A 27,470-nucleotide genomic window follows, 5' to 3' on the forward strand; every position below is an offset into this window, starting at 1 on the left:
GATACGATGTCATATCAAGCATTGATACTCCATCGTATCAGGCCCACGTTGGGCCTGATACGGCATCGTATCAGCCCCACGTTTAGCAAAAACTTAAATTTTACCATACAACTACTTTGTAATTAAAATACAAAATTATAAATTGTACCTGAGAATCTAAAGGTTTGACTACTTGAATCCCAATTTTCAAATATATTTACCAAAATCCAACGGATGTGCTGCATATCTTCTATGTCCAAAAAAATACGAAAGGGTGAATGTTTGATTAGCACTATGTGTCGGTTATGTAAAATAACAGAGCCTCCATGCGTTCCTTTCTTCGTGGATGGTTGAAAAAAACTTTTAAAGTGACCGAGGACACTGTTCCAATGCAGTTTCTGTCCAACATCAACTGAACCCTATACTTTATAAAAATAAAAAAATTTAAATCATACTAGTTCAGCTTCTCAATATCACAGAGTTTGTAAAATGATAACCTTTACAGCTAATTGATATGGAGAGGATGATGATTCACCCGATCGACGTCTTTGCGCCATTATGATACTAGCTGATTAATATAATGTAAACCCTAGAATCCTTCACTGATGGCTCACGAACACTCTTGGTTTTTAATTAAACTGAAATGCTAGCTAGATGCCGCTTGAGAAAAACTCGAACCGATGGCTCACGAACACTAAACTAGGGTTTCACAAGATCGAGCTGCACTCGCATGTCACGAAGGAGGGAGGTACCCTAATGATCATTTTTTTTTTAATATCTAAGTTTTTTAAAAATGTGGTTCGGATGCCGACTGATCAGAGGAATTGCCGGTAGGGTTATATTCGATAATAAACATCATTTACCTGTGCCTTTTGGTAAATACATAACCGTGATGTACTTTTTGATAAATATATTAACTGTAGTATGCCTTTTGGTAAATTATGATAATTTATTTACAACATAACTTAATGGTACAGAAATAAAATAAACTAATCGTTCCTGGCCACTTGGTATCTTCCTATTGGTTGCTTTTCTTTTTTTAAGCACCCCCTCCTCTCCCATCTTTATGGGTAGACTGGAGTGGTCCCAATAGGGGACCCACCTTCCCTCCATCGATAAGACAGGTTGATGCTTGAATGATTGCAGGGACGTGGGTATTCTGTTTAGGTTCCTTTTTTTTCTCTCTATGCACGAGTCCGTAAAAGCAGCAGCTTTGAAGTTAATGCTAGCGTTAATGTTAATATGGATATTTTTAGTAGTACTGTATTTAATGTTTTTAAACGCGTTAATATTTATAGATTAAAAAAATAAAAAATAATAATATATTGGTATTAACGTATTCGTGAAAGCTGTCCAGTTGGTTGGATGTTACAATTTTATTACAATAAAATAAAACAATAGATTAATTTTCTATGAATATATATATTTTTTAAAAGATCCTTCTAATTCTTTAGGTATTATTTATGGATAAATTTAATGATGTTTTCTCGAAACGAGTTAATACATAAAATATTATCATCATATTTGAGAAGATTGATAGTCACTCGAGCCTATTATCATTTTGCTTTATTTGTGAAAATCTCGTTAAATATTTCTTTCACGTGTTTTTGGCGCGACAATTTTACCGTATATTTGATTAGACAACCAGTTTTAGGTCAGAGGGGTCCACTTGATATAACAGGTATTAGAAAGTTGGGTAATAGTGGATTTTCTGTCTTTCCTCAGCTCGGGAGACAGTATTATCCTTTCGTTTTTTAAAAAAAATATTATTTTGCCCCCTCAAACTATTCAAATTTCAGATCACCTCATATACTTTCAAATATATATTATTTTACCATTTAGAGTTTTCTAATCTCACAGTCAATTTTATTACTTAAGAAGTGATTTCGTATACAATGATGAATCTATGAATAAACTAATTGTGGTAGAGTGTTTTTACAATCTCTTAAATAATATAAGGTTTGATTCTTGGTGAAAAACATGATACATTGAAATTTTCATGGGAAAATAGTTAAATAGGAGTTTGTGTATTTATAGAATTGCAAGACTTGCTTAGAAATGAAATATATAAGTATTCGAATAAGAATCATAATGAGTTTGATAATAGACTATAATGAAAATGAGTATTATTATTTCAACATAATGTTTGGCATGTTTGATGTTTTTAAATGAGAATTAATTAAAAATTTAAAATATTTTTGAAGTTCATCATCGGTTCACATCTTCCTCTTTCAAAAATACCCTCTTATCTCTTGAAAATACCCTTTCCATCTACCTCCTTAATTATTTCAGTACCGAAAAACTTCACAAGTTTACTATCTTGACCAAAGTATGACAGTGAAAATCACTATTAATACGATAAATATATTGATGAATTTAATTGATTGAAAGTTAAAATTAGTTGAAAATTGAAACAACTCTACTTTTAAAATGATATATCAAATCTAAAGAGAAAAATGAGTTTCATCTCTTTTCAAAAATTTAAATTTAATTTTAATATTTCGTTGTCATTCTCATTAACCAAATACATCAAAAAAAAAAAATTATTCTAATTTACTATTCTCATACCCTTAAACCAAATGTCATATCATCATCATTTTAAATGTAATGTATTAAATGTTATTTTTAATTTAACTATTTGGAGATCCAAAAAGTTAACTTGAATTTTTAAAAATATAAATGGTGAAATAGAAATTTTGATTGTTTAAGGGGTAAAGTACAATATTCTCCTAAAAAGCAAAAAAAAATCATTTTTACCCTCTATAATTTATCTAATTGTTATTTACCCTTATAATTATAAATATTATAATAATAAAATACTCACCTTTATCACTACTAAACACACATCATCAACAACCCACGTGTAAATATAATATAATATAAATTTATATTTTATTTGTTGAATTATTTAGTGTGTTTTTTTCTTCTTTCTACTCTATTTTTGAAATTTTAATTTATTTTAATTTAATATCTTTACCGATAAATTCCATTTCTATAAAAAGTAAAAATAATGGACGATGACTTTACGTGTCCTTAAATTTTTTTTGAGATTTTTTTTCCTCCACGTATCATTATCATTTAAAAAAATATATTTTTATACTTAAATATATTTAAATTTTTTTCACTATTTTACATATTTTTTATTATATATTTCATCAATCAAATATACTATAACTATAAACATATGAAGAAGATTCTATTATCCATTTTACATACCTAAATTTTAAAATTTTAAATATATCTCTTCCTTTTTTTCACATTTAGAGAATATTTGACTAAACTTATTAAAAACAGCTTATAAGTTCATACAACTTATAAGTTATTTTAGAAGTTTATAAATTGTTAGGTCTTATTTTAAAAATAAGCTGTTAAAATATTTGGGTGAACTTATTACAATAAACTTAAAGGTATTGATGTGTTTGGTATTATAAAATCTTTTTATTAATAAAATTATCAAAAAAGGTATAATACTATTAATAGAGGATTTTGGGCTTTTTATTAATAGAGGGTTTTGTGCGAATTTTCACACTGGGGAGAGAAAATTGGAAAGAGGCGTTGACGGAGAAGATAACACAGCGCTGGAAGAGAAGTCGACGGAGATAGAAAGATATTAGGTTTATAAAAATTTATGGAGAATAAGATGAGGATTTATGAAATTATATAAGGATATTTTAGAGAAGAAAATTATTAAAATAAGTTTTTTTTTAAAAGTAGGGTCTTCCATACTTTTTTTAAAACAATTTATAAGCTCCAAAACAACTTATTTTGACAGCTTATAAGTCGTTTGAAAAAAAAAATACCAAACAAATTTAAAGAGCGTATAAACTCTCTAAAATAGTTTATAAGCTATTTTAGAGTTTATAAGCTCAGCCAAACACCCTCTTAAATTTTTTTTTAACCTGCTCACCTCCTTAATAAATATATACTTTCATATATGAATTCCATAGTATAAATTAAAAATAAAAAATTTTTAAATTGGTAAAAAAATTTTAAATGCGGAAAGATGATAGGAGTATAATGGAAAAGGTCTATATGTTTTTAAAATTTTAAAACTTGGACACGTATAGTTGTAGAAGATACTAAATAATAATTTTATTCAAATACAACTAGTCGGCTTATTATATAAATCATATCTCCCTATATATATATATATATATATATATATATATATATATATATATATATATATATATATATATATATATTTATTTATTTATTTATTTATTTATTAAAAGATTCCGTGTTGATCTTGGGACGAATTGACGGAGACGGACTATTAAAAGGCGCCTAGATAGTGGATATATAATTTTTATTTTATATATGAGTTATGATATTCATCTAGAAAATTCTTAAGGATAGACACATAAATGATGGAACCCACTATTTCACTTTTTATGGTTCCCATTATTTATGTATCTATTTTTATAATTTTCTAGATAAATTTTCTAGATGAATATCATTTTTTTTTATATATTATGTTATAAAATAATATTTTAAATTGTTGTGATAAAATAAAAATAAAATAAATTACAGGAGCAAATTGAATTTGCCAAAAGAAAAAGTAGAAGGGTCGTAAAAAGACAGTTGTTGGGGTCTTCCTCTCTCTCTTGCTTCCCCTTTTCTCTCTCCCCGTCCCGGCGATCGTTGGATCGAGGTAGGCGCTGCAATTGGTCGGAGAAGCTGCGATTTGGGTCTCCGCGACGTTTCTCCGTCGGTTGGGCCGTAACGTTGGATTGGTCCGGAGAGAACTTCTCGTTGACTTTTCTCGTCCTCTCGCGGTGGCGGATCGACGCTATCTGATCTTGCTGTTCTTGGATAGGTTGGGCAGGGGATGGAGGTTAGATAGGGATTCATTCAGAGAGGCGTAGGGAAAGTGGTGACTTGGGAGTGGAATTTGGTCCATTTGGAGAAGCTTGAGGTGTGACTGCTCAGATTGGGGGAGGAGTGCCGGAGGGTCGAAGTCCCGGAATTGACGGCGTTGAACATGAGTGGGGGGAGCAGCTACGCGAGTTCAAAGAAGATGGAGAGTGATATGATTTCGGATAAGTTCCCGGTGGGGATGAAGGTCCTATTGGTGGACGACGACTTGACCTGCTTAGCGGTGGTGAAGCGCATGCTTCTTAATTGCCAGTATGACGGTGAGTCCTTTCCATCATTTGTGCTCCTCTGTGTATTCTTGCTCTTATATTGTCTTTATCGTGTATCATTTATCGTTTATGGTGTTCGCTGACAATGTCTTATTTACGATTCAATAATTTGTAGGGAACTAAAAATCCCAACTTTCAATTATCGTTCGCTGATTGAGTGATAAACAATAACATAGATTGAACTTAATAATATGCGTATTTGCATTCTTTGCAAGATATGCATTCTTTGTTCCGCCAAAGTTCCAGAGAGGCGGCTGTTCTAGACAGCCTAGACTCCTTCCGCTGAAACATATATATTTTTGAATTATTTTAAGAATAAATGACTCTAGACCATCAAGAATCTTAAAATACATTATTAAAATGCTTCGAGATATTGTAATATTTTACCTTTGGTTTTTCAGCTCTTAATAAGTGCCCAATTAGGCCATTAGAACTTTGTTTAATTTAAGGGCGTTCCTTGATGGTTATATCCATAATGATGTGTTATAAACATGATACTGTACTGTGTACAGGGAATATGAGGTTCTGGTAATACCATGGAGGAGTGCTTAGAGTTTTCTTATAGAAAGCATTTTGTTCTCAATCAAACATTCTTGACATCAGGCATGGATCCAGGAATTAGAGGTGGGTTGAGCTTTGGGTGTGGAAGGGGCGGGCTAAGCATCAAAATAAAATGAACAAAAAGAAAAAGAGAGAGAGAAAGAACACGTCAATGCTGTTTGGTGCCAAGTTGTAGGCTATACAATATCTATGTAAAATTTTTTTGGGCTGGACTAGAGCCCAAGATAGCCAGCCCTATCTTAGATCCGTCTCTGCTTGACATACTAAGGTGGTGGATCATCCTCATCACCTTTTGTCACTTAGCATTATTGTTCTTGTGCACTCTAAAAATTTGTCTTTATCATAAATAAGCTTGCCACATCATAAACAAGGTCGACTTTAGAGATTTTGCGCAAATTTTCATAGTGGCTACTCTTGACCTCTTCATGGACTAAATTGTGGTGCTCACTATGGTAAAAAAAATTCGAATAGGGTTTTCGCGATTAGATTTGAATTTTTTTTAAGTTGAAAATTTGGGGTCGGAACCATGTGCCGAAAAATGTTCTAGGGAAAGACTTCTCCATATGTCCTTTCCCTTTTTCTTGTTTGAAAAAAAAAAGAAAAAAAAAAGAAAGCGAACAACTGGAGAAGACTTTTCTTAATTTTGACCAAATTGACTTTCCTAACTGGAGAAGACTTTCTCTTTGTTTCTTTGGGCGGAAAAAAAGAATGAGAACAATCAGTGAAGACTTTTACCAATTTTGACTGAATTGGCTTTCATTAGATGGAGAGTTCCTATAACTTTCAAATATTGCCAATTTTAACATTAGAAAAGAATCTTTAACCTTTTTTTTTTGTGTGTTTTTATAAAATAAATTTCATTTCTCTCTTTCTTTCTTCCTACAAAACTGTGAAAAAATGTGTCTCTTAGTTACCTTTCTTCCAAGGAAGTAAGAATGAGGTATAAATTTCCTTCTCTTTTCATATAAATGTAGTATTTTCCTATACTTTTTCTTTCCTCGACACTTTCCATCTCTCATAGGAAACGCAATCTAGAGACTTGGAATCTTCATGCAGGTTGTATATCATCTGCAATAGTCAATGTGCAAGTAGTTTTAAAGCTTAGATTTATGTAAATAAGCTAAACTACTAATGCAATATATACATTAGGTGGCAAATTCTGAAATTGATAGGCTTGGAAATTTTGCATTGGCCTATACTTTGGGGTCAGAGTATTGGGTTTACTCTCTAGCCTTAAGGTTAGTTCATCTTGGGCTCAAGTGGAGTGAATAACTTTGCTCTAATTTTTGTTCCTCGGATTTGGATATAAGCATCTGACATAGGTTTGTTTCCAAGTTCGAACATAGTTGTTTCTGGAAACTTTTACATCTGATCAACAGAGTTATAAGGTAGAGTATTGGTATTTGAGTGTTGATATCCAAAACTGATGTGGAGGGGAAGATGAAAAATTCAAGCATCATAGTTTTAATTTGCCTAGAAAATTCCACTCTTTTTTTTCTTTAGTAATGTTAGACTTGTGCGGTGTTGAAGTTTCATCTTTTAGACATAATGGACCACTACACATGATCATGTTGGACTAATGGGCTGGAGCATCCTAACTTTAATAGATTTACTGATTGTATTTGAATATGTCTATATTTCATATCATTTCAACCTATTTTCTCTTATTTTATCATCTAGTAGAGGTACAGATAATTGTCAGTCCTTTTGAGTAACTCAACACATTTATCTTTGCATTTCAACCTCTGTGCATTATTTCTTAAGAGTTCAATAACTCTGATTTATACAATATGGTGATTTGTACCACAATCTTATAATTTTTTCCATTAAGCACATTCAGTGTGTCTTTCTAAGATGAGAGAAACAGAGTGATTTCTCTTTGAAAAGACAGCCAAAATGGACTGCTACAGACTTGTTTTTCTACATCTCATTATTAAATTATGAGTTCTCATGTTTCATTTACTTACTTGCCCACTTGCCTTCACGTAAGGATTAATGGTTTAGGAGAGGCAACGTTTCAAATTTATTTTTGCACAGCACTTAATAGAGGCAATCCTGGTTCCCTTTTTTATTTAATTTTTTACACAAATTTGTGACAACAATAATAGTATACTGTAGCTGCATGAATAGTCATCACATGAATCATAACAAAAAATCTTTTGTCATCTCACCTATTTATAGTTTTTTAATCTTCAAGATGACTTTGGATCTTTTAATTCTGTAGTTACAACTTGTGCTGAGGCTACAAGAGCTTTATCACTTCTAAGGGAGAACAAGGGCGTTTTTGATCTGATAATTAGTGACGTCCATATGCCTGACATGGATGGATTCAGGCTACTTGAATTAGTTGGTCTTGAAATGGACCTTCCTGTTATCAGTAAGTAACTTCTCTGACATTTGAATTTTTCATATCTGCACAAAATAGTTGGGATACAGTTATTTAATTTATTCATGAATTTGCAGTGATGTCTGGTGATACAAGGTTCAATGTTGTGATGAAAGGAGTAAGTCATGGGGCCTGTGATTTCTTATCCAAGCCTGTCCGTATGGAAGAGCTACAAAACATATGGCAGCATGTTGTTAGAAGAAAATGGCTTGACAACAAAGATATTGAACATTCGGGTAGTGTGGAAGAAAGTGAACTCAACAGAAATGTCACTGATGATTCTGACTATGCTTCCACAGTGAATGATGGAAGGGACAACTCATGGAAATATCAGAAAAAAAAAAGAGATGCTAAAGAAGATGATGATGGTGAACTAGACAGCGTAGATCCATCTTCATCTAAAAAAGCACGTGTAGTGTGGTCAGTTGAGCTCCATCAGCAATTTGTCAATGCAGTGAACCAACTAGGAATAGACAGTATGAACATTCTCAACTCTTATGTTATTAAGATAAACAAATGGCTTTGCCTAGTGCGAGTTATATGTTTTGTTAATACAAACTTTGACACATATCAAACTATATATAAACTTGATTCAGTAATTTTATTGAATTACTATAATTTCCTGAATTTTGGATAATGCAGAGGCTGTGCCCAAGAGAATCCTGGAATTGATGAACGTTCCTGGTTTAACAAGAGAAAATGTTGCTAGCCATTTGCAGGTTTGATTTGAGCTACTTATGATTTTTATTTGTTCAATGTTTGATTACTGCAAGTTTGTTCTATAATTTCGCCCTAAGCAATTTGGACACACAGCTTCTTGTTACTATATTTTGAGAAACTGGAATCTCCACAGATTTCCTTCCCTTTTTACCAGCTTAACTTTGGTTATCCAGATTGCACCATTAATGTCAGATTGTTCCTGACTTCTCTTGTACCTTAATTTTCTTATGAATCAAAAACTACTTTGTGATATCACTTTGTATTTTAAAAGCCAAATTTAGAATTTTAGACCGTTATTTCCCTTGAGTAAACATCATAGTCTTCTTTCTCATTCTTGATTATGATTTTAGAACTACTATGTATTGCTGCGGTGTCTGGAGGTTTTATTTTCTGTACATCATCTGCAGAAATGTGAAGACAGAAATGCACTGAATATTACGTTTGGTTCTTTCCTAGGAATAGGAATCGGAATGGGAATCATTGTATTGTGGAATGGGAATGGGTATGAGCATGGATATCACTCTTAAAAGCAATGTTTGGTTAGTTGTATATCTTCTATCGGAATAAATCAAAGTTTCCTTTTTTACCCTTAAAGGAAAATAAGAAAAAAAATTAGATGTGAGAGAAAGATGAATGTGAGAGAAAAATATGATGAAAGAGAATGATGAGAGAGAAAGTATTATGAGAAAGAAAGTGTGATAAGAAAGAATGAAGAGAGAGAAAGTGTGATGAGAGAAGATATGATGTGAGAGAAAGTATGATAGGAGAGGATGAAGAGAGAGAAAATATAGTGAGAAAAAATGAGGAGAGAGAGTGTGATGAGAGAGATTGAGGAGAGAGAAAGTATGGTGAGAGAAAAAGAGAACAGTGAATATGATGGGAGAGATTGAGGAGAGAGAAAATATGATGAGAGAGAAAGTGTGTTAAGGAAAAAAGGGTTGAGGAAAAAAGGAGTAAGTATGATAAGAGAGATTGAGGAGAGAGAAAGATTGAGGAGAGAGAAAGTGTGATGAGAAAAAAGAGAAAAGAGAGTGTGATGGGAGAGATTGAGGAGAGAGAAAGTGTGATGAGAGAGAAAGTGTGATGAAGAACAAAAGAAGGAAGAGAGTGCGATGGGAGAGATTGAGGAGAGAGAAAGTATGATGAGAGAGAAAGTGTAATGAGAAAAAAAAAGAGGAAAGAGAGTGTGATAGGAGAAATTAAGGAGAGAGAAAGTGTGTGATAAAATGATGAGAGAGAAACTATGATGAGAGAGAAAATATAATGAGAGAGAATAAGGAGAGATAAGTGATATGAAAGAAAAAATAAATAAATATATTTTGATATTTGATATTAATGGAGAAAATTTTAGTTTAAAGTCAAGGGTATTTTTGGAATAAGGGAATATTTTGATTGATAAAAATAGGGTAATGGCTCATTGAAGGGGAGGTACATGGGAATGAGTCATTATCCAATTTCAAGGATTCATTCCCTTATTTGTATTCATATTCCTATAATCCAAACATTAACAATGGGAATCAATGATTCCCATTCCCATTCCCCACTCCTATTACCCTAAACCAAACACCCCCTTAATGTTTAAACTATTAAAGGTCCTATGAATTACTATATTGAACATGTTAAAACTAATGATGTCTCAAATTTAAATGCAGATGAAGTTTCATGTTGAAGCATTAAACAAAATATTCTTATAAATTTCTCAAACTACCAATGACAAACTAACGAAGGGAAACAATAGGATTAAGCTGTTCAAATGTTGTTGTGACAAATTTCATCTATTTATTTCTATTTGAGGAACTTTTACACCTACCCTTCAAAAACTTTTACTTTTACTTTTACTTTCATCTCTTCAGAGGCAGCATTTGCAAAAAATATTCACTTGAGTTATATCTTTCATGTTGCAGTTGTGAATTTATCATTGAGAATGAACTGTTGGCTTTTAAAATGATCTCCTGGGTATTGCATCACTCCATCTTAGATCGTGGGTTTCTTTGTCCTAACATAGAGTTTCTGATGAATGATTTTGAAACATGTAAAATACTATTTTCTTACTTTGCTGAAGTGGAATTGTATAAATTAACAAATCATATCTCTGAGAATTCTTAATTGCGCAGAAATTCAGACTTTACCTAAAGAGATTAAGTGGAGTAGCTCACCACCAAAATGGTCTCACTAATACTTTATGCGGAGCTCCTTCAAATGCAAAAGTGGATCAGTTGGGAAGATTTGATTTCCAAACTCTAGCAGTTTCTGGTCAAATTCCTCCAGAAACTCTGTCTGCCTTGCAAGATGAGCTCTTAGGACATCCATCTTGTAGCTTATCCATTCCATCAATAGACCAGCCAGTAGTTCAACAAGTTCCAATTCAAGGGAAAAATTGTGTTAGTTTCGAGCGTGGAATAACATTTGGTCAACCTTTGTTGAAAGGTCAGGCATTATCTTCTTTTCCAGTTTGGTCCTGGAATAGCCTTGGTGTCGTGACCTCTTCTAGCAATATTGGAGGTTTGAATGCTTCTCAGAACAATACGTTACACATGACAAAGTTGGCACAACCACATTCACAGACTGCACCATCAGAGTCCAATCAGGCAGTGAACGTGCAACCATCTTGTTTAGTTTCCCAAACAAAACCATCTAACAATTTTCAACTTCAGGTGAATACTACGCTTTTTAACCAGGACTCTGTTTTAGTCCCTTCTGAATCCTCAGGTAGTTACCAAGCAGGAAGTGATGCTACTCCACTGGTTGAAGATTCTGTTGTAGTTTCTCCTCAATCGTCAACCAGCTTGAAGATAGAGAATAATAATTTTACAAATTTGAGATCAACCACACTTCCTTCTCAGTCATTGATCAGCATTTCAGTAGGGAATAACCCTGGGTTTATAAATAATGGTTCTGTGGTAATCCCTTCTCAACAAATAAACAATTCTCAAGGTGATTACAATTCTTTTCCTGTCAATCAGAATTCCCTGATAGTTCCATCACAGCCTGCACACACATTGAAGACAGAGAAAGATGTCTATGTGAATCACGGCATGATTCTGAACAAAGATAGCTCCCACATTAATTACAATCGAATGCCAAAATCAAATGCTGTAACATCCAGCATGGAACAAATCATAGACAGACACTTTCATAGTTTGGCTACGCTAGTCTATTCAGTTCCAGACACAAACACTTTGGACATTTATTCTAGCACAGGTAGCAATGCTAGTTGGCAGCTGAATAATCCTGAGATCATGATTGGTCAGTCTAATGGGTCATCTTGTGTTGTGCATGACTCTTGCAATTTTCAAGTCACGGATGCAGTGTCAAGGAAACTGTTAGACAAAGGGCAAGGGAATAATCATGATTTTGTTAGTAAAAGTACTTACCTCCCAAGCCGTTTTGCTGTGGATGACATTGAATCACTCACAAGTGAATTGACTGACTGCATCACTTACTCCGGAGAGGATGCAAACATATTAAATCAAGATATTTATAGGGAACTTCAAAATGGACCATGTGCCTCTAGAAGTTACAAATGATTTCATGTATGTTTCAGTAAGTACTGGAATTCTCTCATTTTGTGACTGGTGTTAGTATGTTAATATAGGTCCGTCTTATGGGCTTCCATTCTTTATGTTGCCTAATTGATGGATCCTTTTGTTTTGCTCATATGTTATTGACCAATGAAAATCTCAAGCTTAATACAAAATGATAAGTTTTTTTTTCCAATGTAAGATGGGCATTTCACTGGTCATTTATAAAAGGCATTAGTGCTTTTCCACCCAGGAATTACAATATGTGAGATGGGAATTTCTTATTCCTTCACTAAGCATAAATTAAGAAATCTTGAGATGCATTTCAAATGTGCAGGATGATTTACCCTGAGTTTGATTCTCACAATTCGATGCATTAATTCGTGATTAATTAATTAGTTTATATTTAGTAGCTTAAGCCCATCAAAAAGTCACCACTTCATCATGAATATGAACCATGGCTGAGTCTAGCTTGACTAGAAAACATTTTCCTTCATGTTATCCTATGCTACTAATGGAGTTATTTTGTGATTCTTTTGACTCCTTTTTAATGCCCATCAAACAAGTTCATATAGCTTATACTATCTCTTGCATGATCTAATCATTCTATAAGATATAGGGCACAAAATTTTGTTCTTACAACCCATACTTCATACAGTGCTTGTTCCATAGAGTAGGTAGGTGAAAGAAATCAGGAACAGCCATTCCCTAACTGATTTTATTGTCTAGCAATATGGAAGAATTGACAATGGAAGTAGTAGTATAATCTCAGTAATGAATATACACTAGAATGTGTGGGGGAACATTTTGCTCTAAAACATTGTAAGTATGAATGAACTGTAAAAAAATCCATGACTAGAGATCTTACATCAAGAACGATGGTGAAGCAAAGGAAATATGAAAAAATAAATGATAAGAGCATTAGTTAAAAGCTCTTGGAATTTGGAAACTTACCTACTTTTATATAGTTTGATGACCAATGGTATTGGTGTTACACAAGTGAAGTGGACTAAAGATCAAATAATCTTATGTTTCTGTGTTTCCTAGTGCAACAAGAAAAATACATTTGCCTTGATCCCAACTAGACTTACAAGCAACACATACCTGTAGCCAATTTGTGCATGCATTATTTGATCAATGTCAACTCCTTCCAAAAGTGCAATTTCACATGGATTTGATGATTTTATGAAAATGAGTATTGGAATGTAATGCCTATTAGTTTCACTGGTAATATTCCTTTTTGTGAGCAAATTAGTGCTCAACTTAATTTTCTTTTGAGTTATTCTGATTAGCATCATCAGTAAACTACAATACTTTAATATCATCTGATTATCATGAATCAAAGTATCTCAACCATTGAGAGCATTAATTTAAATATTTAAATTGCACTTGTCATTTTGTGCCATATATGCTTTGTTTTGCTTTGGATAATTGATTTATTGATTTATGTCTTTTTAGAATGGCTGTTTTTGATTTTTTGAATAGGAACAAAAAAAAAAATGGAAGTACCTTTATGCTTTCATTTCAGTTCAAAGTTTGATTGCTATTTCCATAAACTACTTGATGGTCAAATTGGGAAATTCTGTATTTTATTGTTAGGTGTTTACTATTCGGTGACATGGGATTGAGAAACATCTGTTATAGAAAATGGATCAGAATCCTTGATCTGGACATGAATAACTCATGGAAATTAGTTGTGCCTCAGTTATAATCATCGATCTGGAAAGGATTGGTGTTGGTTTATGTCCAATTTAGTGGTCTTTAAAATGATTTATAGGAGAGAAAAATTTGGTAATAGTGTTTGACCACTATACATTTTCAAGTTTATTTTCTTTCCACTTATTGTTATTTTTTGTCTCTCTAATCTTCGTATCTTATCTTTATCCATGCATCACTACATCTATAACTGTACAATGACTGATGGTATATAAGTTATAATGTCACTCCCCGAGTGAGACCTTTCCACAGGTAGGAAGGATATCTGTATAATAGTTCCATTGGCACAACCCTTTGCTCGCCATTGATTCATATGCTGTAGAGATGTTAGACAACATTCACCACTTATCTGAAAAACACGAGCAATGATTATAGTCACAATAACAGTAGTTCCATATCAATATCTCAAGTTTTGATAGAAGTAGAAAGCATAATATTAACTATACACAAATCCATAAAACAATAAAATTATAATATAGCCCTCACTAGGGACAAATAAGCAAGAGAACCATAGTTCGAATCCCACTAGGGATGAATATTTTGGAGGTTAGTCTCTGAATACATAAGTTGTGTTCTAGATTTACCTGGTAGGCGAACCAGGGGGAAGACCGTCTACCTCCAGGATTCGCCCAGACACTTGGATTATCAAAAAAAATTATAATATACCACATCTCATGATAAACAAAACAAACCACAAGAAAAATAACTATGCAACAAACTATTGGAAAGTTCAAAATGCCACTCAAAATTCCAAGTCCAATAGTAGTGATGTCTGAGACCAACAACAGAAATACACCTTATGCCTCTTCTTGATGCCCCTATTGTAGGATCGAAAAGACACTAGAGGAGGGAGGTGAATAGCGATCGTTGAAAATCGATAGCGAATTAAAACAGGTACGCAACGGAAGAATAAAAGAAGAAAAGAAGATAGAGAAGCCAAGCACTAATACAAGTTGGTTTTACTTGGTTCGGAGTCTTCGACGACTCCTACTCCAAAGCCCGCACTCGACGAGTGTTTTCGTTGGACAATTCACTAACAGTTCAAATGATTACAAATTGAGTACATGAACTATATATGAAAATTACCGACAACAAAGAGTGAGAAATCTTGATCGTCGGTTGTCGGAGGAGCGTCATAGCATCGCAGGAGCTTTTTCGGAGCACCGAGCAAGAGTAAAAGTCGTAGCAGTTGTTGTTCTGAAGTTCCTAGTCGAAGGTCTTTAAATAGGTCCATTCTGGGTGTTTGGAACCCCTCTGGGCGCCTGAACCATGTGGCTCGGCAAATCGACGCGCTCCACATCAGTTTGTGGATGATTTTTCAAGTCTGGGCGCCCGGACTACCTGGGTGCCTGCCGCACTCGCCTGGGCGCGACTGCTCCGGGCGCTCATATCCTTTTTTGGGCGCCCGGACTCCTTATGGGCGCTCGGACTCCTTTTCTTTAGCAATTTCCTCTCTGCAAGAAAAGGTTAGTCCAGGCAATAGAAAAAACATTTACCCTACAAAACAGAGTTACCACAACATAATAAAATATGAGTAGTAATTAGATCCTATCTCCTTGAGACCAGGATCTAGTCAAGGTCTCAGCTTAGGTTTTCCAAATGGACCTAAGCTGGACCGACGCCTATAGTTCCCTCAACGAGGAACGCATCCTCACTGGATTTCTCCTCCAGTTGCTTACTTTTACTTATCACTTGCAGTCACTTGACTTGCCTCTGACCTACCAGGTTTTCCCGCCAGTTGTCAGGTCTGCAGACCCAACTGGAGTTCAGTCGGTTGTGAGGTCCCACGGACCCAACCGGAAGTCCCACCAGATATCGGGCCTCACGGACCTATCTAGATTTTCCATCAGCTATCTGGTCATACGGACCTAGCTGGATTTTAGCCTGGTGTCAGGTCCTTCAGACCAGTCAATTTCTGCACACTTGGTAGAAAAGTTAGACAGACAACATATCTAACTTTAACCTATTTGTCATACATCAAAATCAGATTATTAATACAACTTGTACTAATAATTTTCCCCTTTTGATGTAATGACAATCGGGGTTAAAGTTAGACAAAAAATGTAATAAAATAATAAAGCAAGCATTAAGCATGGATTGTTTAAAGTGAGTTGATTTTTCTAACCTAACCCCACTATCCTCCCCCTTTGACATACATCAAAAAATAAATGCATAAAGGTTTAGCACAATAAATACTTCAAATAATATTTTTGACAAAGGTAAAAACTCAGGTTCATTTGAGGGAGGAATAAATGTTTTTACGAAAAAAATTTTTCAAGGCTCTTTTTCAAAATAATTTGTAAGTAAAGTCCGAGAAAACTTCAAAAATTTCTAAGTAAATTTTTCTAAGAAAACTTTTGTCAAAAATCTTTGAGTAAACCTTTTCAAGAATTTTCTAAGTAAACAGTAAAATTTTCAAGTAAAATTTTTGGCAAGTAAGACTTTTGAAAAGATCTTCAAGGAAATTGTTTTACAATGGTTGAGTAATCTATTTTCAAAAGAAATTTCGAAGTCAAATTTTTTAAAGAAAAAAGAAAATAAAATTCTTAAGTGATATTTTTTTCCCAAAGTAAATCGTTGAAAAAATAATTTTGAAGTAAATAGTTTTCAAAGAAAATTTTCGAATAAAGATTTTCAAATGAAGTAAAAAGCCTTCTAAGGAATTATTTTTAAGAGCAGTAAAACTTTTGCAAAAACTATTTTCTAAGTAAACTTCTTTAAGTTTGAAAAATGACTATTTTCTAAGTAAATTTCTTAAAGTTTGAAAAATTTTCAAAGTAACTTTGTCATAAAAATTTTAAACAAAATTTCCTAAGTAACAATTTCAAAGTGATTTCCAAAAACACTTTTCTAAGGAAGATTATAAAAGTAATTTCCAATGCTTTAATACTTTTCTAGGAAATTATTTCCAAAGTAATTGCAAAGAAAAATTCAAAGTACTTTTAAAGAAATAACTTCTTAAGACTAATTTTTTAAAGTACTTTCTAACAAAACAAGGAAAATTTTCAAAGTAAGAAAGATGTTTAAAGTGGAAGGAAAAAAATAAAATTATTTTTAAATTGTCTAAATAAATCCTTCCCCTAATCTGATAACATAGGAAGATCAAGCATTATGTAATAAGCAACAAGTCAAATAACTAAAGTGAAAGTAGCTAAAGGGAAACTGAATACTAGTAACTGAAGTAAAGGTAAAGTCACATCAAGTCAATATGAAACAACAAACAAGCAAAAGGCAACATAATAGCAGTATGCGAAGACGAGGAAGATGGGTCGGAACCCCAGGAGTGTAATAAATCTATCAACTCAGTATAACGAGTCTGGCTCTCCTATCGAAGATCGGAGACCTCCTGGCGAAGACTTGTCACGGACCCCTAAAGTCTAGTAACTCGGTCGTTTAATGTATGACGGATTGGAGGTGCCGGTACCTCAAAGAGATCAGCCTGGGGCTGGGCGGCTGGATCAAGTGGAGGCTAAGCGGCTGGGTCGGGCTGGTGCTGGGCCTCTCTCCTCCAAGACAAGACATCCTCATCATCTATATGTACACCTCCTAAGGAGAAGTTCCTAACACCTACCATATCAAACTCATTTAGGGTTCTGACATCACTTGACATCAAGATCCAATGAGGCTATGTAGGCGGTCAAAATGTGGCAATAGGGTATATGGACCCGCCGACTAGTGGCAATACCAGCTAAATAGAGGATGGTATGAAATATGTGCAAACTAATGTCTATATCTAACCTATGACACAATGCATAAAGGAGAAATAAATGAAAAGGACGCATCATCGCTATGTCGCGAATGGTTAGGGGCAAAATGCATATGACTAGGATCCTATAAAGGGCATAGTCCTAGACTCTTAGGATGACTGATCTAAATAGGGTCACAGTCGATACACGCTGACCCTAAAAAAATACGAATAGATCGTATCGAGCGTAATATGCGAGTAGGGATCACCAAATGGTGGATCCCGAGAAGGGTAGCACTAGAAGGGACATGCAGATGGACGCAATCCCAAAAAGTCCCGAATAATAGTGGGGAATAGTGTAATATTCGTACCGGCGACCCTAGTGGTGTAGGTAAGATCATCGACTCTAACTAAGTTGTTGTACAATTCAGCACATAGACCTATATTTACTGAACTAGAACAATAAACTAAACACTGTAAACTATAATAGTCAATGACCTCTACAGCGAAAATGCATGATCGCATGAAAAAGTGCCTATCTAGATATCTAGAAAGTAGGGGAACATAGATAGTAGAAGAAAATCTAATCCTAAGTTTATCAGTGGGAAACCTAGGGCCTGTACTAGCGGTTGAGGGGCCAGCACCAGGATGTGATCGTTTCCTAGTTAACAAAAACATCCTAATAATAAAATGCTAAAGCAAATAAAACAAGCAAAATAAAGTTTAGAAGAAAAGAAATTACCGAGGCATCGTTAATGGTTATAATAGAACTGACGGCCTCAGTTGATCCGCAACGATGGTGTAAGAACCGAAGAAATATTTCTTTTTCCCTTTTCTTTATTTTTGCAGTAAAGTCCGATGAGGGGCTTTTGCAAGAAGAGAAAAGGGAAAGGTGTAGGAAGAGGGAGCGCCCCCTACTGCCCTTTTATAGGACATTCCGAGTGCCCGGACCCAGTTTGGGCGCCTAGAGGGGGCGGCGGAGTGGAGCGCCCGGACCCTGTCCGGGCGCCTGGATCCTGATACCAGGGGCGCCAACCCCTGGTTTTGGGGCTCCTGTGCATGTTGTTATTATTATTAATTAATTAATTAGGGATTGAGTTAAGTTTAATGATTTATTTAAGTTAAAAAATAATGACAAAATTAATTAAGTTAAAGATTAATTAGTTTGAAAATTGAGCAAATTAAGAAATTAAATTTGACTAAGTTAATAAATTGATTTAAGTGACAAATTGATTAATTTAGGGATTTATTAAGTTTAGAGGTTAATTTAAGAATTAATTAAAGATTAATTAAGTTAAAAATAATTCTAGTCAAGAATTAAAAAATAATTGAATTTAAGGATTAATTAACAGTTAATTAATTTAAGTTGAGTATTGAGAAATTTTTTAAGTTTGAGAGTTATTTTGAGTTAAGTTTTAAATTGAGGATTAATTGAGAAATTAATTTGAGTTGCAGATTAGTTAAATTAAGTTGCTACGAAAATTAAGTAAGTTGAAAAATGAAGTTGTTTAAAATTAATTAATAAAAACTAAGTTAAGTTAAGGTTAAGTTAAAAATTAATAATTTAATTAAAAAATAATTGAGTTATTTAATAAACTATTTAAAATTAAGTTAAGAATTAATTGAGTTTAAAAAGTTAAGTTAAAGGTTAATTAATTTGAAAATTGAGTAACTTAAGAAGTTGCTTTAAGAGTTAATTAAAGTTTAAGAAAGACATAAATTAAGAATTAATTAATGGTTAACTAAATTAATTTAAAGGATTAATTAATAAACTAATTCTTAATTAATTAATTTGAAAATTAATTTGAGTCAGTAATTGATTAATGCAAAGATTAGGATAGGAAACTAATTAATTTTAAGAATAGTAGCAATAAAAGCTTAGTTAAACATACTCATCTACTATTGATCCTTAACTGTTTAACTCTTGGTTACTAACTGACTACCAGAAGATTACCTGGTTAGTCGAGTCAAGTATTTATGTCCAGTTAGATATTTGCTAAAAAAAAAGGATTACTTGACTTGATCAATATACTGTTGTATTTTTCACCAAGACTTATGTTGATGCACTGATATAAGCATCTGAAGTATAGGCAAAATGCCTACGCATCTCACACCATTCTATGTTTATAAATACACAATCAAGGTAAATCTAGTGTGTTTGTGAGATACTCAATTCGTAGATCTATAGGATCATGCTTTTTATGGATTTAATCTAGGCTAAGTCCAAAATAAATTTTGGTTCACTAAAGAAATAGGAAATTTTTTAGAAAACATAAGTAAATAATTTTCTTAGAATTTAAAGATAATCCAAATAAATATCCTCTACCTTAATCTAAGATTTTTCAAGCATAAGCAATATCTTTATGATTATTTGCAAATTTTTAAGGAATTAATTATTTAATTTCAGATTAATTATTTAGATTTAATTTAGTTTATCCTTATTCATCTCACCAGTCTAACTTTTCACATAAAGGGATCCTATAATTCGTGAGATGAGTTTAAGTTGAATTTCAGGATTTGGTTTAAACTTGTGTTAGATTCAAGTTTAGTTTGCGTTCAACAAACAGACATTTTTGGATAAACTTCTAAGCTGTGGTGAGTCATCTGGACATCATTAGAGCAACCACGCCTTTGAGGTTTTCCAAATAGTCCTATCTACTAAACTTAATAACAAAACTTTGGTCTAACAAGCAAGGATTGATAAGGGGTAACTTCAGTTAGTTCCATTAAGCCAAATGCACTTGGTCGAAGCCATATTTTCCTAAACATGCATAGTCAGAGCTTCCCTAACCTACTATCATCTAAAACTTCTCAGTGTTATTTTTCAAGTTAAACTTTTGTCCCTTTTTAACCTAATCCTAATTATCCAGTCGGGTAAACTATTATTTTGGAGGTGCCAACTAATTTGAAGTCTCCCCTAAATTATTGAACTTTTAGGTTTAGTTAGGTTTATGTTGATTATTTTTGTAGTTATAATAAACATAATGGTAATTTAAATTAGCCTTTTATTTGATTCAAATTTATTTGAGTTTGTATTGTTTGACTTCATTTTACGATTTGATTTTATTTCATTCTTTAGTTTGGAATTTAGATTTGAAGGTTTATTTTGGTTTGGTTTGAATTAATAGGTTTAGTTAGATTTGGTTTTAGATAATAAATTTCATTTTTAGGTACATAAAATTGATTGAGTTCTACTTACATGGTTAGATACGCTTTCGAAACTCAGGCTTTAGTTTGTTTCTTATTTTGTCTTATGAGTGATATAAAAGTTTTGTTTGTTGAACTGGACTTGTATCCGAGCCCGAACTTATTGTATACAGCCTTTTGAGTTTTAAGAATTAAATCCAAATTTTTTGATCTAGCGGTGAAAGTTTCTAATAATCCTTTAAGTTTATTATTTTCACTTTTTAAATTTGTGTTTTCCTCTTCAAGTTTTATATCTTGATTTGGGTTTCTATTTTCAATCTGTTCCTTGAGACGTTAATTTTCCTCAAGAAGTGGTTCAGTTTGTTTTTCATGTTTAATTAATTTATTATTTAAACATGCAATTATTCTAAAAAATTTGGAGGTTAAGATAGAAGATACCTCGTTCGAACCTTCGAAAACGAGTGCAGACTCGTGGCTTGATTCATATTCAGACTCGTCATCTTATTCCGACTTGCTTTCTGATTCCGGTCCAGTTGCGATTAGTGCGAGGTAGTTGTGTTGCTTCTGATATTCGGCATCCAATTCTTCTGAGGATGATTCATCCCACGTTGTTTTGAGTGCTTTTTTCTTTTTGGCTGTTTTGGGTTTGCTGTCTTTCATCTTTGGACACTCGTGCTTGTAGTGTCCTTTCTTGTTACATCCGTAGCATGTGATCTTTGCCTTCGTGTCATTTGACTTGATTACCTTTTGTAGGTCCTTCGAGAAATTGTTCTTTCTTCTTGTGAACATTTTTCTGACCATGTTCATGAGTTGTTTTTCTTCGTCTTCTGAGTCAGATTTAGATTCTGGCTCTAGTTTGTTCTTGTGTTTAGCTTCTTTTGAGGGCAAAAAGTGTAATACCTTTCTCGACCTGCTTTGAGTTAGTCTATTCATGGAGTTCAAGTTCACAAAACAACTCATCTAGTTTTAATTTAGATAAGTTTCTCGAAATTTTGTAAGCATCCACGATGGATGCCCACAGTGCATTTCAAGGAAACGTGTTTAGAGCATACCTTATCAAATTTCGGTTCTCCATTTGATGGCCGATTATATGGAGCCCGTTGAGGATGCCCTTTATCCTCGTATGTAGTTGACTCGCAGATTCTCCTTCCTGCATTTTTATGTTAAATAGTTTATTTAAAAATAGATCCCTTTTTGTTACCTTTGCGTCATTGGTTCCCTCGTGTAGTTCGATGAGTTTGTCCCACAGCTCCTTCGTGTTTTTGTGTGGGCTGACACGGTTTAGCTTCTCCTTTGTTTATCCGCACTAGATTATGTTGAGAGCCTTGAAGTTGATCTGAGCCTTCTTCTTCATTTCCGAATTCCAATTTTCCGAGTCCATTGGAATTCCAGCGTTGTTGACGAGTGCCTTGTATTCTTTGGTGGCACTAAACTATTGGTCGAAGTCAGTCTTCAGGTACACCTCCATCCGTTTCTTCCAATATGGGAAGTCGTCATCGTTAAAGAGAGGAGGACGTACGGTACTGTATCCTTCGTTTTGGGCCATTAACCTTGCACACAAAAGAGGAAAAAGAAAAGAAGTCCCAAGACTAGGTCTTGGATTAGTAGTGTGGGAGAAGAAAGAAAAAAATATTAAGACTCGATTGGTGTTGTACCAATTTAGAGTAGTTTGCAACGGGAAAAAAAATTATCCAAAAAGGTAATTGTACCAGTTTGGATTATATTGAAAAAACTCAAAAATCGAAAGAGAGAGGAAAGAAAAAAATTACCCCTTGCCTGATTGGTAATTGCACCAATTCAGAGCGATACCTGCTCTGATACTACTTGTAGGATCAAAAAGACGCTAGGGGGGGGGGGGGGGGGGGGGGAATAACGATCGTCGAAAATCGATAGCGAATTAAAACAGTACACAATGGAAGAATAAAAGAAGATAGAGAAGCCAAGCGTTAACACAAGTTGGTTTTACTTGGTTCGGAGCCTTCGACGACTCCTACTCCAAGACCCGCACTCGACGAGTGCTTTCGTTAGACAATTCACTAACAGTTCGGATGATTACAAATTGAGTACAGGAACTATATCTGAAAATTACCGACAACAAAGAAAGTGAGAAAATCTTGATCGCCAGTTGTTGGAGGAGCGTCACAGCGCCGCAGGATCTTTTTCGGAGCACCGAGCAAGAGTGAAAGTTGTAGCAGTTGTTGTTCTGAAGCTCCTCGTCGAAGGCCTTCCATTCCGAGCGCATGGAACCCCTTTGGGCGCCTGGACCACGTGGCTTGGGCAATCAGCGCGCTCCACATCAGCTTGTGGACGATTTTTCGAGTCCGGGCGCCTGGACCGACTCCGAGCGACAGGCGCCCGGACCGCTCGGGTGCCTGCGGCACTCGCTTGGGCGCGACTGCTCTTGGCGCTCGGATCCTTTCTAGGTGCCCGGACTCCTTTTCTCCGGCAATTTCCTCCCTGCGAGAAAAGGTCTGTCCAGGCAATAGAAAAAATATTTATCCTGCAAAACAGAGTTAGCACAACATAATAAAATATGAGTAGTAATTAAATCCTGTCTCTCCGAGACCAGGATTTAGTCAAGGTCTCAACTTAGGTTTTCCAAATGGACCTAAGCTGGACCGACACCTACAGTTCCCTCAACGGGGAACGCGTCCTCACTGGATTTCTCCTCGAGTTGTTTATCTTCACTTACCACTTGGAGTCACTTGACTTGCCTCTGACCCACCAGGTTTTCCCGCCAGTTGTCATGCCCGGAGACCTAACTGGATTTCGGTCGGTTGTCAGATCCCGCCGATCCAACCGGACTTCCCGCCAGATATCGGGCCCGACGGACCTATCTAGACTTCTCACCAGCTATCGGGTCCCGTGGACCTAGATAGATTTCAGCCTGTTGTCAGGTCCTTCAAACCCGTCAACTCCTGCACACTTGGTAGAAATGTTAGACAAACAACACATCTAACTTTAACCTATTTGTCATATATCAAAACCATATTATTAATGCAACTTGCACCAACACCTACCACTCTCCTCAGGTTGGTATGGAGGAAACTATAAATATAAGACTTCAACAAAAGCTAGAAAACAAAAAAATAAGATAGGAGAACCTCCGATAGGAAACAAAAGAACAAGATGGACAGTTATAAAACATACAAGGGAAATGCAATGTAATATCTCAAATATATCAATTCCTACAAGTTGAACTCTAGCAAACCCAACAAGTTTTGCAAGTCAATATCTCATGCTTAGAACATACAAATGGCTAATTTGACCTAAAATGACGTCTGTAGCATACACAACGTTCACAAACCCACAATGATCTTGTAATCTCCAGCTAGGTGCAGGATTTTGACCTTCCCAAACCAATAATGTTTTTATGGTCTTGTGATCTGTAGCTAGGTACTAATAGGACCTAACCGTCATTGACCAGATCTCATTGCCCATAAGGCTCCTGTAATCTTTTGGCTAAGAGCTAATCAGACAAAACCATCTCAATACACAAATGTGCCCTGCCCTTGCTCATCTCATGGTCCATGCACTGCAAGTATAATAACAATACTCTATTTTAGTGCATGCTTACCTCAAATGTAATGTCAATAGAAGTAGCACATCAGCAAGACGAAAAACAATTGCTCTTAGAATGCATCTATGAAATACCTAGGCATGACAGCTAATTGATAAACATGACAAAGAACCATTAATGAAGGATCCAAAAATATTGATATAAAGCAACTCGTGCAAAGAAGCAATAAGGTAAAGGAGGTCCTCAGTCAGGTTATGACTTACTCATGACCTCCCCACTTGAACTCGACATAAACCTTTCTCCTTTCACTTCTTTAGTCCCAACAATATGTACAACAAATACAATCAAGGGCACCACACACCACAACCACATCAGGAATGCTTTCACTCCAAAGTAATTTTGTAGGTGGCACAACATGCCACATGGATTCAACATTACAACACACTTATTCTCACTGGACAACACATTACAATTTCACATTCTTAGGGCAACGTCCCATCAAACAATCTCTTGATATAGGCCAGCACTACTTTACAAGCCGACACAAGTTAAACATCTTCTTCATTTTGTCCTCATCTCCAAAGCCTTTGGTTTGAACCCAATTTGACATAAACACTACTAGGAAAAGGGGAGAGGATCCTACCTCTAGCTAAAGTTCACTGTCTCTGAGAACTCTCCAAGGTGGCATTCACTGTCTAACACACCAAATTGCTGCCTGTTACTGAGAGGGACAACTAGGTTTAAAAGTGAAATACCAAGATAAACAAAGGAGGAACACTAACTTCAGAGTCTTACTTCCTAAACCCCACATGGTTTGCTGCCAAGACCACCTCTTGTGGCTGTTGCTCATTATTGAAAAGCACTGGGCTCAATTGGGCGGTTCCATTTCTTGATTGTTATGCTGAATAGGTGTGACATTTGGGAGTATGTTTTGGTCCTTGTACTTTGTGATTACCTTAGATGGGTCATTTAGGTATAGTCTAGATGGCACATTATGAATGATTGCTTGCTGTAATAGTTTGTCATTGGAATGCATGTAGACTATTTTGCATTATCCTGCCACAGTTTTATTGCATTGGCCCTTTTTGGGTGATTGGCTAAAGTTGGTCATTCTTGATCTGACGTGCTCAATTTGTGAAGTCATAACTTATTTGACAATGCCCTTTTGTATCAAAAGGTGATTATGCTCACCCTAAGCGCCCCTCACGACCTTACTTGAACAGGACAATGCCCTTTTACAACTACACTAGATAGTTTGCTATATCATGTAATATATAAATAATAGATTCTACATTCTTTAAAATAAAAATTACAATCAGATGCAAACTATACCAATGCTATATATTAATCCGTAGCATTGTGTCTTGGAGAAAATAATTTTTCTTCATTTCATGTTATCAACAAAACCCTAAATACCTTATCAATGACTAAGAAATCACACCTGCTTTGTATGGGGGCGAATGTCCAAACAAGGGCCATCATGTTTAAAAATGCCCAGATATTGACCCTTTTCCCCTATTTTTCGTAACTCCTTATTTAACAAATAGAATAGCTAAAGTATTCCCTGACCAATGGTTTAAACAAAACATTATTGTACAGAATTTTGAACAGCAATTGTTTTGATAAAAAATACTATTTTCAGGACGAATTTGGGATTAGCCTTTCGTAGGGCCATGAAATGGAGTTTCTGGAACAGGGTCCTTTAAAATGAAAGTCTTCGTTTGGGCATTTTCCCATCATGCAGGCACAACCTAAAGGTTATTAGAAGAAATTAACCTTAACTTTCAAAATTCCATTAATTTCCTTCACACCACACATAATTGTAATCGATATACTAATTATTAGCATTTTTGTGATTGTGATGGTGCCCATATTGATAGAATGACATGATGCAATATGCCAATTCCAGCTAGCTGATACTAACATATACAACAAATTTTGATATTTCTTGTGCTTTGCCCAATCTATGTTAGTTTATGTCACATGGTAGAAGCTTTACCATTCGACAAGATGTTTAAACAGTTACTTTACGATGCAGGTAGATGCTTGGATGGCCGATTTTTATTGACCAAGCAGATTACTAGAGTCAGTACTCATCCTCTCTTCAGTGAAATGAAAAGTTTCATGGGATTCCTTTTTTTTCCCAGGTCAGCAATGCAGCTATGGGAAGTAATTGGGGTGCTCTAGCAACAAGCCTCAGTTATGGCAGTAGTTATTTCTTTCAGCTCATCAAGCAAATAATGGTTATTTTTTATTCTCTTTTCTTTGTTTTTTTTTTCTTTGCAAAACGATGTGGTGTATCAGTTTGGGATGTGTTCGGCAGTCATGTACTTACTGGTTAAAGGCGTGAAAGTTTAGTGTAAATTATGATCCTTTTATTCTCAGCGTCTCGGCCGCGGTCAATCGTAAATGGTTGAAATTCACAAATGGTTGATACTCCAATGTTGTGCATTTGTCATACCGCAGCCACTTCGGCTGTTCCATACTGATATCAATGATCTATTGAAAAGCTAACTTGGTTCCTCATCGAATGGTGAGTAGTATTACTAACCGATGTAGCACAATTTTAGATCATAGATACCAAGAAAAAGCAAGAAGGTGAGATTTGTTTGCAACATTATTTTGTTTATATTATTTTTAAACATATTATAAATACTAGATTTGGAAATAATATAAAAAATTTATATAATTATTCATAAATATTTTTCATATACATATTTTTGACAATTAAATTTTATATAAATTAACTATTTCTTCTTTTTTTTAACATATTAGATTTGGAATGAACATAAAAAATTTATATAATTGTTAATAAATATTTTTCATATATATTATTTTTAATAATTAAATTTAATATAATTTAATAAATTTATTTATTTATAAATTATTCATAAATATTATTTATGAACATTAATAAATCAAACTTAGTGTTCAAACTTATTTATTTTATATATTCTTATATAACTGTATAAACATAATGAGATCAAACATAAGATTTATTTAATCGAACATGAATAAATTGAACACCAAACTTGTTCATAATGACCAATTCAATTACATCTCTAATTTTGATGTGGGGAAAAAAAAT

The 27,470-nt window shown here is 34.3% G+C and overlaps 1 protein-coding gene across 2 annotated transcripts; it reads left to right on the forward strand.

Moving 5' to 3' along the window:
- Positions 1 to 4,541: 4,541 nt before the first annotated feature.
- On the forward strand, positions 4,542 to 26,766 carry LOC122042248 (two-component response regulator ORR21-like). 2 transcript variants are annotated; one of them, XM_042602264.1, is made up of 6 exons: positions 4,542 to 5,117; positions 7,912 to 8,064; positions 8,151 to 8,549; positions 8,716 to 8,792; positions 10,908 to 12,336; positions 26,421 to 26,766. In XM_042602264.1, the coding sequence occupies exons 1-5, from the start codon at positions 4,964 to 4,966 to the stop codon at positions 12,318 to 12,320; spliced, it is 2,196 nt and encodes a 731-aa protein (XP_042458198.1). In that variant the 5' UTR covers positions 4,542 to 4,963; the 3' UTR covers positions 12,321 to 12,336; positions 26,421 to 26,766. The 2 variants fall into 2 exon arrangements, with proteins under 2 accessions (XP_042458198.1, XP_042458199.1); XM_042602265.1 differs by having other exon boundaries at positions 10,908 to 12,326.
- The last annotated feature ends 704 nt before the right edge of the window (positions 26,767 to 27,470 follow it).

This window comes from Zingiber officinale, chromosome 2A (assembly GCF_018446385.1).
Source record: "Zingiber officinale cultivar Zhangliang chromosome 2A, Zo_v1.1, whole genome shotgun sequence".
NCBI lineage: Eukaryota > Viridiplantae > Streptophyta > Magnoliopsida > Zingiberales > Zingiberaceae > Zingiber > Zingiber officinale.

Bases quoted from the DNA above. Each gene is read 5' to 3' on its own strand.
- LOC122042248 (XM_042602264.1), top strand. From the start codon at position 4,964: ATGAGTGGGGGGAGCAGCTACGCGAGTTCAAAGAAGATGGAGAGTGAT. The intron at 8,065-8,150 runs GTAAGTAACTTC...ATGAATTTGCAG, and splicing joins AATGGACCTTCCTGTTATCA to TGATGTCTGGTGATACAAGG. The intron at 8,793-10,907 runs GTTTGATTTGAG...TTAATTGCGCAG, and splicing joins ATGTTGCTAGCCATTTGCAG to AAATTCAGACTTTACCTAAA.